The 16372-nt window shown below is 42.5% G+C and overlaps 1 protein-coding gene across 4 annotated transcripts in view; it reads right to left on the bottom strand.

Moving 5' to 3' along the window:
- PPP3CB (protein phosphatase 3 catalytic subunit beta) overlaps positions 1 to 14404 on the bottom strand; it is a 44283-nt gene extending 29879 nt beyond the window's left edge. For all 4 annotated transcript variants that reach the window (XM_054982568.1, XM_054982570.1, XM_054982571.1 and 1 more), the window contains exons 1-5: positions 14181 to 14404; positions 7528 to 7728; positions 4951 to 5075; positions 3626 to 3737; positions 1240 to 1385 (exon numbers count right to left, since the gene is read on the bottom strand). In XM_054982568.1, coding sequence (XP_054838543.1) covers positions 1240 to 1385; positions 3626 to 3737; positions 4951 to 5075; positions 7528 to 7728; positions 14181 to 14262 — 666 coding nt within the window. In that variant the 5' untranslated portion in view covers positions 14263 to 14404. The remainder of the gene's footprint in view (positions 1 to 1239; positions 1386 to 3625; positions 3738 to 4950; positions 5076 to 7527; positions 7729 to 14180) is intronic.
- Positions 14405 to 16372: the final 1968 nt, after the last annotated feature.

The raw sequence follows: 16372 nt of genomic DNA, 5'->3' as shown, positions 1-16372 counted from the left end.
ATCAATCCTGAATTCTCCCTAGAAGCCAAAATGACAGAACTGAGGCTATTGTAATTTGGTCACATCATGAGAAGACAAGATTCTCTAAAAAAAGTCAATTATGCTAGGAAAAGTGGAAGAAAGTAGGAAAAAAGGAAGACATAAAACAAGATGGCTTGACCCATTAAAAGAAGCCACATCCTCCAGTTTGCAAGACCTAAGCAAGTCAATTAATGACAGGACGTTTTGGAGGTCTTTCATTCACAGGGTCACCATAGGTTGGAGGCAACTTGATGGCACATAACACACACACACAACTAAGCCTGAGCAGATAGTTATCTCCCGTGTACAGAAATTCACTTCTGTTATCCCAAAGATAACAAAAAAGTAAAACTATTTATCTCCTCATTCCATCTTTTTACGGGGGGGCACTAAAAGTCCTATCGTCAGCTAAATACAAACCCTATCTTTGCGTGCACATTGCATGAGGTAACAGCTGGCATTTTGCTAACATTGGGTCTTTGGATCCAGAAAGGAAACTGATCTACCATCTCATTGCTCTAAAACTCTACAGTGAAATCTATCACATTGAGACAATTTTACCGAAAGTGGAAAAGGTTATCTCTTTCCTTTGGGACATTTAACACTTTTATATCCCCCTTCTTAAATCTGGACAGAAAGCTCAACAATATGCAGCATTCCACTGGCATTCCCAATCATCAAGAGGTCTATGTGCACCACAGTTTTGTTCTTCACTTTTATAGTGATTTTAACTGACAGTGAATTTTTTTTGCCCTTCATGTCTTTTCACAGCTTTTAAAAGTAAAAAATAGTCGTATTTGGAATAATTTACACAATGCTGAGCATAAGCTGTCTATCCACCAGCACACAGACACATGTTTATCATATTCATATATGAATCACATGGAATGTACACTGGTATATAATGGCAGGTTTATGTTGAACAGGCAAACTCAGAATTTCCCCCCCCCCAAATATTTTTCACTATGTGAGAAAACTCACTTTCAAATCAGAGGGTTAATAGGGCGGGCTGGATCCCGCAGATCTATTCCGGGAGCAGAGGTGCTTTGCTCCTGTGGAAGGAGTCTTTTATACCTCTTAAGTCAGGGGAAAAGAGACTTCCTCTGGAAGAAAGCACCTCTGCAGGACCCAGCCCAATATCTACCACAGAAAAAAAATGACCCTGACCCATCAAGAGTCAGAAACCTTCAACATTCCTGTCACACTAGAAATACTCACCCTCCTAATTTCATCTATTGTATTGATTTCTGGCGAGAGACCACCATGGACACAAAGAAACTGTTGGTTTAAAAGTGCAGCAAGAGGGAGGCAATCAAAAGCTTCCATGCAAGCATCATAGACTCTTTCAGAATACTTTATTTTACCTGTGGAGGAGGGGAAGAAACCTTGAATCATACTGAATATACATTGGTATATAATGGCAGGTTTACACTGAACAGGCAAACGAGATTATTAAGCTTGCCTGGTGCAAATCTGATGAATAAGCCTCATTGTTTAAAAATTAAATATATAATAACTACTCTTTAACAACGTTTTTCTTTCTAGATGAATATATGAGGCCAGCAATGAGATATGGGAAAATGTCAAAAGGAAGACGTTACTCTTTTTCTTTAATGATATTGCTCATTTCGCCAACAGGCCTTGTGCAATGCCACATTAAATAATAATTTTAAAATGACCTAACATTTCTTGCACTTAAAATCCTTTAAATTTCATTACATAGGCAAAAAAAATGGCAATAGCCAGTGTAACAAAAGGAAGATGCTACTCATGTACACTACGAAGCTTGACACATAAATAAATCCGTATGTTACTAGTTCACCCACCCACAATCCCATTCACTTTAAATTCCAATGATGGAGCGGTGCCTAAGAATCCAAAACATTTCTTTCATACTTTTTTGCTATTACTTTGCTATCACATTTAGGTGTATGTTTCTTGTTTCTAAGATCTGTCCCTTTTTTGCATTTCTCCCACAGTGATAATTCTGAAAAGTCCCCCCCGCCCCGCCTCCATGTGCCCGCTTCCAAGAGGGAACAGTACTGAGATTTATTTGAAAAGAAGCCCAAATTGTATTAGGATCATAGTGCACGGGGAAGAGAAGGTTAATCCTTCCTCCACATTTTTCCTGATGTGAAACAGCCCTACAGAATTGCTATTCGTCTACGGGAGAAACATCGAGGTCAGGTAAACTGTAGCATTTCAGGAAGGAACAACAGTGTTGATGGGAGATTTCATATACACACTCCGTGATGTGGTCCTGATCCTGAGTCCCTGCTGTCTAAAAACAGATGCCAGAAGCTCCACTCACAGACCTTCCACAGTCCCATTTAGTACGCCCCCCCGCCGTCTCCCCAGGCAGGAGAAGTCCTAAGCAGTGAATAGTTCTGACAACCCACTCAGACCATATAATGTACATTTTGCAAGATCTAGAATTTTAGGACATCTATTCAAATCATAATGCAAGCAACTTGTGCTCCTTTTTTCTTGTAAAGGAATATGTAAGCAACTACTTGGCTTTTAGATTAGAAGTCTCTTTCACAACTGCCATAAAAAGTCAAAATATATTTTATGGGCAACAGCCCTGCAAATCTTTCCTTATAAGCAAGGCCATTTGCCGGTTCACATCTCTGAAAGTGCTCAACAAATGTCAACCACAAGCCATAATTTAATAGCTATGTGTTTGCACAGAAGTCAATCACAGACCTTTGAGTTCAAGTCTTCCTGGCCTACCCAAACCCATTACACTAAGACGCCTATTGTGGCATCAAAACAGATCAACGAAGACAGAACAGGCAGGGAAGACAGCAGTGGGGTGGTGGGTTGATTAGGGTATTTAAGTCACACCAGTAGCGACAAATTGGGTCAAATGCTGGACTATGCTGCACGCTGTTGTCTCTAATTTTCTATCCTGTTTGAAAAATAGGTTTTCTTCTGTCAGCCAGCAATCAGATCTCAGTAATTCCCATCATCTTAAAGGAGGACAGCCAGTACATCAGTCTTAAAACCCTGAAGACAGCATACAGATTAATGTCTTCACCAAGAAACAAAGCTGGGCCCATTTTGTCACAGAACATATGAGAACATTTTTTTAAAAATTGGTAAGCCTTTAAATACATGAGCATTCAAACAGCAGATGTTTAAAGGTGAGAAGAACATAGCAAAGTATGCAACCACATGGGAACCATAAGTACATACTAGTCTGAGTTTATGACAACTTTGCACCTACAGTTCTTGAGGGATTGAAATACAGGTTTAGGGTCCAATAATGTATTGTTATCTGGCCTTTTGACAACTCTTGCCACTCTTTAAGTCTGATTTGAAGATGGGCCAAATTTTTAAATGGGATCTCTGCACACCCAATGACAAGGCAGAGGAAGCAAGTGGATATGGTTAGAGAAAAAACATTCTGCCCACCATGTGAGTGTACCCTTCACTATTTCTTCACATGTAAAAATACAGCCTAATTCTAACTGAGAGTGTGCCTGCACCAGGTCCTAACAGCATTCAGACACACTCAGAGCAAAGCAAAAACATGTAGAAAAGAGCAGCTGATAACTATGTATTTGGGAAGCAAGCAAAGATTTCCAGTATTAATACTTACATTCTTGTTTAAAAGTAAAATATTCTGTCAGGTGTCTGCATTCATGGTTACCTCTCAAAAGAAATAATGTGTTCGGATACAGTATCTTCAGGACCCACAAATAGAGCACACACTGTTGAAAAACAAAGACACCTCATCAAAGTTATTTTTTCTTAGATATTTATATAATTAACAAACAGTGTTTATGGAACTGGTATAGAAAAGCAACACTGTTCATTTATTTCATTTATAAACCACCCTTCTCCCAAAGCAGCTCACATCATTCTTTTCTCCTCCCTTTTATCCTGACAACCCCCATGAGAGCACGTGCCTGCCCCAAGATCACCCAGCAAACTTCCATGGCAGCGTGGAGATTCAAACACAGGTCTCCCAGATCTTAGTCTAACCAGTATGCCACGTTTGCACATTAACAGCTATTTCACGTGACAATCAAGTTCCAATTTTAAGGAGTACAGCACTATGTTCATTCAATTTCATTTATCACATTTATATTCCGCCCTTCCTCCAAAGTGCTCAGAAAGGAATTACACAATAAACCAAACTTGAGTTCCAGAATCCACATAGGGAATGCTAGGAGGTAAGGACATCTTATAGGGAGGAATCAGCAGGTGGTAGCTGGTACTCAATCCTTCCTTCACCTGCCAGTTCTTTTCCTGCAAGCCTTCCCCCCAAAGCAATTTTTCACCCACATTTCTCTTACTCAAACATAAGCCCAGCTTGGGGTGGGAGGGGGGTGGAGGACCCCAGAGATAGTAGCAGGAGAAAATCTGTGCACCTGTGGGAGAAACATGCCATCTACTTGATTCTCTTCTGCAGCTGCCCCATTCATACGTAATTCTACCCTTGGACAAGTAGTCTACGCTACAGGAAAGTGACAAGCATTGGCAAACCATTTGCCTGCTGGTATCTGAGAGTTGTCCCAAATTTGTCTGTTTCTGTGGGAACAATACCCTAGTGCCAAATGCTGTGCAAAAATGGATAATATCAGATTTTGGTTGGACTCCTTGCAATGTTATCAAGGAAACAACCATACTAATCTTGAGAACCGTAAGGCAGTAGGCTGTTAGCAGTGTTAGCAAGGGAACCTTGGACCAGGAGTCCACAAGACTTAGAGCCCACCTGCTTTTCCAATTACTCTGCCCCAAAAGTTCATCATTCTGCTTGGAATGGTGTACAGAAAGCAACTGTGTTCCGTGTTCTAAGAAAAGCAACTGATCATGATGGAAAGAAGCAACTTTCTTTAACGCAGCCTCACATAAATGATAAAAGTGTAATATACACACACAAATTTAACACTACCAAGATTAACACACACATTCAATTACCTCTATGCTAAAATATCCCCTGTCAACATAGTCACCAAGGAAGAGGTATCTTGTGTTAGCAGGTGATCCTCCCACTTCAAATAGTTTCATGAGGTCAAAGAATTGGCCATGAATGTCACCACACACTGAAACAAAAATACTGTGGATTATCTATTTATTTATTTAAAATATCAATATCCCACCTTTCCAAAATGCCCCAAGTGGATTACAAAATATGTAACACAGAGAGATGAAACATAAAATAACATACATCAAATTAAAACTCCAGCTCCTGCAACAAGTATCACCACCTTTTGCCAATCAGAGACATTAATTAGTTACTTCTGCCAGAGCTGCATCAAAATACTTCTGCTTTGCACATTTTATGGAAGACAAACATACAACTATGCATTTCTTTTTCAGCCAATGATCACACTGTGAAAAGGATTGGAAAAACATTTCCAAGTGCCAAATGTCAGCAAACTGTTTGTTAGGTTACCGGCAGTGTCCAAGCGTGCTCTCAGAACTTTTCGTAAGAAGCAATGTTACAGGGAATTGAGTATTTTAGAACCACTGTTGAATTTTATACTGTCTGTTTACCATGCTGCACAGTGCATGGTGGATCAAAACACAACTCTCAGGAAGCAACCCTAAGCAGATCTACTCAGAACCCCACTCAGGTCTACTCAACGGGGCTTACTCCCAGGACAGTGCTCTTTCGATTGCACTGTCAACCAACTAATAATTCTTTTTTGCCTCCAAGCAGCTTAAGATGTGTTTTCCCAAATCAATTCATCTTCTGAAGCCCACATATTGCTTATTTTCTCTTTTCATCAAACCAAATAAAAAAGCTCAATATGCATAATTTATTGAGGTTGCAGAATTTGGATCTACTACGGGCACAGTTTTGTTTTATTTTTTTAAATACAAAGGTAAATACAGTCATGACGAAAGGCAAAGCAAAAAATTCTACACAATATCCATCCCAGGTGGAACGTAGAATGAGAAGCCCCCTTCCAGAGCCCAAGATCTCCCGGAAAAAATCCCAATGGGTGATTAAATTGGGGAATTCCCTGTCAGTGGACATAGTGAGGGCCATCAGCAAAGATGACTTTAAAAGGGGATTAGACAGTGTGGTAGCGCTATGCAATGGCCTCAGACCTAGGGCAAATGTGTCACCACAGCCAGCAATACTTGTGGTTGATCCTCGGCCTTATCAGCCAATGCACTCCCTGCCCAGGACTTTCCCCGCGCCACCTTTCACAACCCTCTGCTGGCTGGCATGGCCTTCTCTCTTGGGCCCTCTCTCTCACCACCTGGGAAGCATAGGTAGAATGGAGTGATTGTCTTCTGTCCCATCCCCGCCTCATTCTCAGGGCCCACCTAAGCACCTGTCCAGGCCTCTCTGGCCTCCTGGCCCCACAAGCCTGTGTCTCCAGCTGCTGCTTCCCTCTGGCAGCCTCCACCAAATCATCAGGGCAGTCTCCTGGCCCCTGACTTCCAGCTACTCTCACTGTCCCCTCCTTGGACCACTGGCCTCCTTTTGAGGCATGCATCTCCCCTGATGCATTCCGCTCTTCTGGTGGCGTCCCAACGCCTCTTCCTACCCAGCTGAGTTTACATCTGGCCGAGCCATCACAGGAGCGGCAATGCCATTTGTGGACTCTCCCCCAAGGGCTGCACCACCACAGACAGATTCATGAAGGATATGCCTGTCAATGGCTATTAACCATAGTGGCTTAAAGGGAACCTCCACATACAGAAGCAAGCCTCTCATCACCAGAGCTAGAAGGCAACATTTACAATTTATTTACAAAAATTTTACACTGCCTTTCTGCCCGCCTAGGCCCACAGATCTCTATGCCCTTTTTGGTCTCCAGGGCAACTGGTTGGCCACTGTGTGAAAGAGGATGTTGGACTAGATGGACCACTTGTCTGACCTAGCAGGGCATTTATTGGGTTTTTATGCCACAATAAAGTAGTTCATTTTCAAGGTGTCACGGTACACTGTAATATTTTCAGAAAAGTGGTAGGCATTTATGTCTAGAAAAAGGGGGTGCAGCATCTAACAAAAAATCAAAACGTAAGAATCTAACAACAATTATAAAGAGCCCAACATCTATATGAGATCAACCTTTACCAGGTTAATTCTACAACTAGACACACAGCCAAACTAATACCACACAATCAAGCCTTAGAGAAAATGTGAACATTCAATTTTAAAAGCGTAAACGGTATGACAGTTTCAGAAAGTTTTGTTCTAGATTCTACTAGTCTATTAACAGTGAAATTCTAAGCAGAGTCACTCCAGTCTGAAATCAATGGGCTTAGACTGAAGTAGTAACTCTGTTTAGAATTTCACTGTAAATGGCCTTTTTTGCTTAGACCCCCCCAAAAAAGATACTCCGTCCAAGCGACAATAAACTGCTGCTTATACGCAACGCCCCAGAAAGTAACTTCAGTTCTATTTCATTATACCCCAAACACCAAGACCTGAATTATTAAGTTATTCAGTTTCAAAGGGCTTCTACTGAAATTCACCCCTCCCACTAATATTTGCAGCATTGAACACAGCATAAGGTTATGCAGAACATGCACCTGTTATAGGAGCTTCAACTTCTATCATGGTTTTCTCTCTTCTTAAAATTGCAGCACCCTCATTGATTATTCTAAGTGCAATTTCTTCATCTACTCGGCCTTCTTTTATTAAGTGGGTCTTCAAAATATCAACTCGAGGCTTTCCATCTGAATCAAATACTTCTTCCGACGTTAATCGATGAGTTGGTGGGAAAGGAACAGCTGGAATGTAAAGAAAACCACCAGTATTATTTAAAATGTTCTACTGTGTGTGTGTGTGGGGGGGGAGAATCTGAACATGAACACAGTTTTGCCCCAAAGGGAGGGGGGAGTGTTTAGGAAAGAAAAGGAATTGGATTGTCCAAAGGTTTGTCGCAGCGGCAGCAAAAATGAGAAGGATAAGAGTGGAAGGAACATACATTTATTATACTATCTGCACAATTTGTGTCAATGAGAGCCAGGCCATCCACTCTCAGGGATGCATTGTCTTGCTTTTTTCACAGGAATGAACAACAGCCATTGGTTTGAGAAAAATTAAAGGTGATACCACAGATGCTGGAGTTAAATATTCCCTGACCTAGTGATGGCCACAAATGGAAAAAGAAATCAAACCTACGCCTATTTCCCTACATCTCTCCTAGTTTCTTAGTTGGGACTACAATGTGACATGTAGGGAGAGTGGAATATGATGTTGGCAACTGAACATTAGACAGATATAATGTGTGCTGCCACAATATAGCAAAATTTGCTACTGACAAAGGGTAGACTATTAAAAGCCAAAAAACCTCTACAGATCTCAGAAGGATCTAACCATATGAAGCAATGGGGGTGGGGGGGTGAGATGAGAGAGAAAATGAAAGATTAAGCTAAATGCTGACATTAAGTAAAACAGAATGTATTAAAAAACATTTTGGGTCAGAAACATGTCATTTAACCACAATGAATTTAATGCATGTGTTTTTAAGCATAAGTGAAATCACATGTAAAGTTAAAAAAATATTTAAAATTAATAGTAGGAACTCTACAGAAACAACAGATTCTGAAGAGTATCTTGCTATCAGTCAGTGTTTGCAGTGCTGTTAAACACCTGCTTCCGTACCGTTTTCTAACAGCCAAGGAGAACCATCAGTCAGTTAAATCTGGTAGGGCAGACTACGGATTTGCTAAAATCTAACATTGCAAACAGACAAAAAATTAGTTGACCATGCGAGCCTTGACTGTGACTCTCTCTTTTAAGGACTCCACATGCAATTCTAAGTGCAGAAGGGAAAGAACAGACTGGAGTAGGAACCCTTTGGGGGCATCAAGCTCTCTTCCTCTCACTTCGCTCCTCCTATAGCACCAAAGGTAAAGCACTTAAAGGCAGGCCAATACTAAACTGGGGATTAAGAAGAGATTACCAAACGATGATTGGGGCCGTTACAATCACAACCCAACACTAGACCTATCCAGAGAAAGCAGAAGGGGGCTGCAATTTCAGCAGACTCTTAGCTGGGCTGGTATTTTTTTAACTAGCTCCCTAAGTCATATCTGAGCTCAAACTTAAGTGGACTCCTGCCCTCAACTACATAAATAAAGCAGACCCTTCCAGTTTAAAGATATTAATACATACAAAAAATAATTCCAGTTTCCAAAAGATTTTGGACCATTTTATTTGAACCAAGAACTAGTCTTTCTGGGTCGCCACAACACTCTAGAAAATAAGCATCTATGAAAAACTTATTTGAAGAGAACTTTGATTCACAAAAGCTTATACCCTGAAAATCTTGTTGGTCTCTATGGAGCAACAAGACTCAAATCCTGCTTTTCCAGCCACCTTCCCACCGCAAATTACCTTTTCCCAAGATGGAGTTGGTCCAAAACACAAGCACATACAACTACTTATGTGTAGTTTGGTCCAGAAACCAACCCCCTGAAAGTTTACAATGCCACAATAATTTCTCAGTTTCCCTGTATTAAAAAATAAACACTAAATCATGGTCATTGTATTAAAACTGTAATTCAAAACATGTGCTTTTAGAATAAAAGAGTTAAAAGGCCCGTTCTTACAAGCCACAAAAAAGCAACAAATCTTAAATTACATGGAAACTCTACAAACACAACAGAACATGCCATTTCATATCAATAACCAACAAACACAAGCAAATAGAATGTAATTCCAAGCCTAAAAGAAAACAAAGGAGAAACATTGCCGCCAGCCATTCCCATACAAGAGAAAAAGACTTGAACATCTTTGACAGGTCATTCTTCAGTGAGTCTCTTAGTATCTGGTAATAATTTTAAATGATAGCAATGTTTTCACTAAAGAGATTATGAAAGTAAAGCATATAAAACTTCTAAACACTAAACCAAGAATCTCCATGTTCCACAGGATTTTAGATGTGATCTGGCCAAATAACTTCTACTCATGTAAAAATAAAGATTATTGTTCTATGCACACTTATGTGGGAGTAAGCCTTCTGAATAAAGTCAGACTTATATCTGAGTAAACATGTATAGGTATAAGCTGAGGGGGGGGCGAGATTAAGGTGACATTTGCTTAGCTACCACATACAGAAGTCAATGGGGAGTGATGTGTACAGCTGTAAGAATCCAACACTGTGGTTTCACTATTCAATAACAGGAATATAATCACACATAAAACTTGTAAAAAGGCAGAGCAGGGAACTTTTTGAACATGAAATTCTATTCAGACTTGCCTGAAAAAACGAAATTGAAGAACAAATTGCAATTTTAAGTTTAAAAAATAAGGAAGACGGGTGCAGAGAAAACGAGAGACTGAATGCTAAAAAATTGTTTTTTAAACTGTAGAACTACTAAGACTTTTGAAAACTTGTATTACTGTTAACTTTTCAGTAATGTTTATTATTGTATTCAGGAAACCCCTTCAAGTTCTGATGCAAAGTAATGAAAGCCAGTTTTCACAGATCAGGTAGTAAACCTATAGTAAATTCACTTTGGACCATCTGTGACAGAAACCCCCTCCACTCCCAAAACAGATCCTTAAACGCAGAAAGCTAGCATGCCAGAAGAATGTTAGGCTAGAACTCCTCTCCTTGCCATCTACCTTTCTATGAGAAAAAAAAGTATGGAAAGCGTAAATCAGTCTCAAGTGGGACAGTTCAGACTATCTGATCTGCTGCCTGCGAGACCTAAACCTGAATCTAAAGCTGATTTTACTCTCATCCACAGAAGCTATATAAAATTGGGATAACATAAACAAAGAGGTTCATGGCTCCAAAGTGACAAGTACTGCATTATTTTGCAGTATAGCAATAGTGCAAACTGGGAGTTCTGCATGTTAACACCTTTGAGACTGTTCTCACACTATCTCCTGAAACAACATTACCACTATTTATTTATTTTATTTACAGCCCGCCTTTCTCTCTGGGGCCCAAGGCAGATTACACAGTGCAAATCAATAGCTAGGACATTCACTGCACAAAACACAATACGATCAACAAAATAAACTTAAATCTGAACACAGAGACAAAACCTCTTTGAAACAAAGCTTAACTAATTCACGTAACATCTTTAACAATGTGGAATCTACCCAGTAGGAGCATATTTGTATCAACAGACTGTACCCAATAGACAGTCTTTCCCTTACCAAGGCATCTCTCTGAGCTATTTCTTATGACACATCCCTATAATCTGAGTAGAAAGCTCTCCTGAATAATACAGTTCTGCATCGTTTGCAGAAGGCCAGGAGAGTGGGAACTTTCTTGACCTTCTCAGGCAGGCCATTTCATAAAGTGGGGTCTACCACAGAGAAAGCACATGTATGCGCAACTGTTGATTTTACCCAACTGTAGGGTGGTGTCTGGAGAAAGCCCTGACCAGATGAGCAAAGCTGCTGTGACAAAACATAGGGAAGGTGGTGGTTATACAGATATGAGGAGCCAAGGCCATGAAGGGCTTTGAAAGTGACAGCCAAAACCTTGAATTGAGCTTGGTAACTGATGAGCAGCCAACAGAGTGACTGCAGAATGGGAGTGATATACGTGCTCCGTCTAGCTCCTGAAAGTAAATGATATGCAGCATTCTGCACCAGCTGGAGTCTCTGAGTCAGCTTTGTGAAGAGTGCGTTACAGTAGTCTAGTCTCAATGTTACCGTGGCATGAATCCAAGTGGCCAGGTCAGCTATGTCCAGGTAGAGGACCATCTTCCTGGCTAGCCTGAGTTGTGAGAAGGCCTTTTTGCAGCTGCATTGACTTACTTCTCTAGCGGCAGCGCTGGATCCAGTATAACCCATAAGCTCTTAAGTGAATCAGCCAGAAGTCAACTGAACCCCATCAAAGGTTGGCAGCACAAGGTCCTTCAAGATCTCTGCTTTTCCAACCAGCATCACTTCCTTCTTGTTCGATTTCTTTTGCTCTCAGCCACTGGACAACAGCTGTCAAGCAGCAACTCAGTACCTCTACTGCATTACCAGGGGATTGGTCAGCAGGAAGGAGCAAGGCAAGGAGTCTAAAAACAGCATCCATAAAGAGGAGCACCAAAACACGGGCAGATGAAGCCTTAGAACAGACGACCTTTTTGGACCAAGTGCTGGGAAAGAAGTCTACTCAGGAAGATGTTGGTGGGCCAGCAAAAAAAAAAGAAGAAGAAGAAGATGAGAGACAAGTGTTGTATTTCCCAGACACAGGGGAACAAACTAAGGTGTAGCACTGCTACAAGCGGCTAAGGGACAAGCCAGAGACACAAGTGGGAGCTGTAGCACTCTGGGGAGGTAACAACAGGCATCAACAATGCCTACTGACCTCTCCCACCCCGTGGCTCTTTCCAAGTGGGTGGATACTAACAGGAGTGCCTAGAGTCAGAGATGACAGGTGACGTGCGTAAAGCAATTAATCAAGAAGACTGAAACAGGGCACAGGTATAAATACTGGGTACCTGTAAGGCCTTCCACAGACCCATGCAGCATAACATTTTAAAATGCTGTTAAAGCCTTGATGGTGGCTCTTTGGATCCTATTTGGACCTGTAGGATCCTATTTGGGTGGAAAGGTGACCTATAAATGTATTAAATAAATACATAAGCAGCTCAACCAAGTAAACAACCTTTGTATTGTGGCTTTGTCAAATCTGGCTCATAGCAGGATTCCTTATATTAACCTGGATATCTTTGAAAGACTTTTTCTGAAACTTGATAAAAGGTGATTCCCCTAAATGGAAAAGGGCAGGGGCGCATAAAAGTAAACTGTACACCGATTCCTAACCTTTCCCAAAATATCAATAAGACATATTTGTTGAACACATTTCCTTAGTGCCCCCCAATCCTCTGTATATACACTGAGAATGAAGAGCATCACCTCATTCAAACTCTCTTTGCCGTTATATGAGAAATGCGGGAAAGCGCCATAAACACAAGGGAGAGCTGTGAAAATGAAATTCGTCAATACTTCTAGATTTGGACCAGAAAAACACAGGACAACCAGAAGCCCAGAAATACATCTTTGCTTTCAGTGAGTACTGTTGATAGTTGCTACTTTTGTAAAGGAAAATTTGCAACTATAAGACGTATGTGATACAATCAGGTAATTCATGCACGCAGCATGCATTAACATCAGACACTAGTGCACTTCGTGTGCATACTCTTATTTTGTGGCTACATAAAGCCGCCTTCTACTAAGTAAAACACTTGATCTATTTTGTGTAATACAACCAGGCGTGGCCCTCCAACGTTTCAAGTAGAGGACTTTCACATTTTTTACTACCTGATCTTTTAAACTGGAGATGCTGGGAAGTAAACCAGGGATTTCTTGCATTTTGTAATTTGCTGATTTACTGAACAGCTTTGTTTTACTAGCAATCTTTGCTGTTAAATCCAAAAATTGTTATTGTTCAAAGGTTACAATATTTTGCCACCAACATTAAGTGACTGAATAGTTCTATCATATTTGTAATTCAGCTTGAGACCCAGTGAGAACGGAGGACTAAAAATGAAAATAAATAAACACCCCAAAGTTGCTGTATCCCTGAGCCACAACCCAACCCTCACCTGTACCATAACACAACTTTTTGCACAATTTTGGACCTACACAAATGTTCTCTTGGAACTGCACACTGTGCATCTGGTTGCATTTTTTAAAGGGGTTGAACTGTGCAGATGGGAGTCTGACAGGTAGGGCTTTTTTGCCTGTCTGCCTAACATGAAAGCAAATAAGCGAACCACTGGGGGAGACTTAAACCCTTCCTCTCCAAAGCTGCAGGACAGTAACCTGATATGGTGACCGGGAGATGGTCCGCAAGCCCCTTCCCTTCGCAATCAACCTCACAAGATGGGTAGCTGTGTTAGTTTGCAGCAACAGAGAAGAGCAAGAGTCCAGTAGCGCCTCTAAGATTAACAAAAATTGTGGTAGGGTAGTTTTCGTGAGTCACAGGTCACTTCTTCAGACACCCTACCACAAAACTTGTTAAGTCTTACAGGCGCGACTGGACTCTTGCTCTTCTCTGTTGCTACCTCACAAGGTTGTTGTGAAATTTTTAAACAAAAGTTCCTCCCTGGACAGCGTCTGTCACGCATATTCTCTGCTCCACGAGCTGCCCCACTGAAAGGTCATCCTTCCCCTTCGGCCCAAGCACGCCTGAACCCTCCAGCCCGGGGAGCGTGGCTCAGCCCACGCCGGGAGGGAGGCGGGCCCAGGCCAGGAGGCCCGGCCGCTCACTCACCCTTGACGGCCCGTTCGTAGGTGCCGTGAGGCGGCGGCGGCGGCGCCCCCACCGGCGCCCGCGTCCCCTCCTTGCCGGACATGGCCGAGGCGGCGGGCGGAGCCTCCCCCTTTCGCCTCGGCAGGCTCGCGAGAGAAGGAAGCGGCCGGCCGGGCCGGGCCTAGGGGCGGCCGCCAGGAGCCGGGGCCCGAAGCAACATGGCGGCGGCGAGGGGGACAGGCAGGGCGCCTCGGGACCGGCGTGCACTGCGCACGCGCCCCCGCCGCCAGGAGGCGTCCCAGCCCGCCGCGCAGCTCCCCGCCCGGCTGGGGCGGCCGCCGCGCCCCGGCGAGCCCGCCCACCTTCGCCGGTGGCCAACCTCCAGGTGCGGCCCGGAGTTCTCCCGGAATAGCCGCTGGTCTCCAGGAAGGTTGCCAACGCAGGGCTGGGAAATTCTTGGAGGTGTGGGGAGAAGAACCTGGGGAGGGGAAGGTTTAGGAGGGAGAGATACCTCAGCGGGGTGTAATGTAGAATTGCCAGGGGTATAACGTAGGGTTGCCAGCTCCACGTTGGGAAATTCCTGGAGATCTGGGGGTTGAAACCTGGAGAAAGTGGGGTTTGGGGAGGGAAAAGACCTTGGCATGGCATAATTCCACAGAGTCCACTCCCCAAAGGAGCCATTTTCTCCAGGGTCATAGATGCAGAGGAATTAGCCGTGTTAGTCTGTAGTAGCAAAATCAAAAAGAGTCCAGTAGCACCTTTAAGACTAACCAACTTTATTGTAGCTTAAGCTTTCGAGAATCACAGATGCAGTCAGATGCATCTGACGAAGAGAACTGTGATTCTCGAAAGCTTATGCTACAATAAAGTTGGTTAGTCTTAAAGATGCTACTGGACTGTTTTTGATTTTCTCCAGGTGAATTGATCTCTGTGGCCTGGAGACCAGTTGAAATTCTGGGAGATCTCCAGCCACTACCTTGAGGCTGGCAACCCTAGTATAACGCCATGGTGTTCACCCTCCAAGGCAGGCTTGTTCTCCAGGGGAACCGATCTCTCTAGTCAGTTGTAATTCTGGGAGTTCTCCAGGCTCCACCTGGAGGGTCATCACCACACACAAACAGAGGCCGCCGCCTCAGTCCACGGACAAAGCTACCGACAAGAGAAAATCTCACTGGGGAATGGATTCAATAAATACAATGTACAAAATAATTAAACAATGTAGAGATCTCATATATTGAAAGTGTGTTTATTAACATGTAATATTTTACATAGTTAATGATATTTATGGTAGGCGTAGAGTAGATAGCTTAGGCTTCACGTCGCGTTGAGCAATTTTGCACTTTCAGTATATGTGATCTCTGCATTATTTAATTATTTTGTACATTGTATTTATTGAAGCCATTCCTTGGTGAGATTTCCACCTGGAGGTTGGCAATCCCAGATCACAGAGATCAGGTTCCCTGGAGAAAATGGCAATTTCAGAGGGCAACTTCTAGGGTAGACCTTAGATTCTAGGTGAAACCCCTCCCCAAATTCCTTCCACAGGAATTTCCCAGGTTGGAGTTGGCAGCCATAGGGACCACCTAAGTCTTCCCCCCACCTTCCTATTTCTCTTGTCCACCCACCCATCTAAAACCAATTAATATATTTTACACAAATATAGAAGATCACATCTACTAGCATGAAGAGAGGAGCCCGAGGACACCTTAAAGGCTTGTTCTCAAGTTACAGTGAACATTACAATCTGTGTCCACAGTACACTTGATCATTCTTTATACACACATTGAGTAATTCTCACATTACGTTCAACACGTGTATGGCTGAAGGTGTAGTTTAAATCACACATTTAGTCTGGGTACTAGTCCGGGTACTAGTCCTCTGGTTTCATTTCTAAAATGAGTGCTCGTTGGGTTTATCTACACACAAACGTGCAGGTTATGAGCGCGCTCACTGTAACGTGAACAGGGCCTAACAAAAAAAAATTTAGACATCCAATGAAGTGAGATCTGATTCATGAAAGCCCTGGCTTGAATACATTTTGTTAGTTCCTCAATTGTTACTGGCTAAACAGTTTCATTTTGCTGCCAGAGGCAGCCATCTCTAATTCAACACATGAAGATGCCTTAAATGGGTGCACTTACCTGTAACTGTGGCTCAGTGAGTGGGCTTCTATGCAGGCACAAATTGGGACAGCGCATGTGCAGGCCAGCCAC

This window comes from Eublepharis macularius, chromosome 6 (assembly GCF_028583425.1).
Source record: "Eublepharis macularius isolate TG4126 chromosome 6, MPM_Emac_v1.0, whole genome shotgun sequence".
Classification (NCBI taxonomy): domain Eukaryota; kingdom Metazoa; phylum Chordata; class Lepidosauria; order Squamata; family Eublepharidae; genus Eublepharis; species Eublepharis macularius.
Note: the sequence above shows the minus strand (reverse complement) of the source record. Positions and strands in the feature narration are given on the sequence as shown.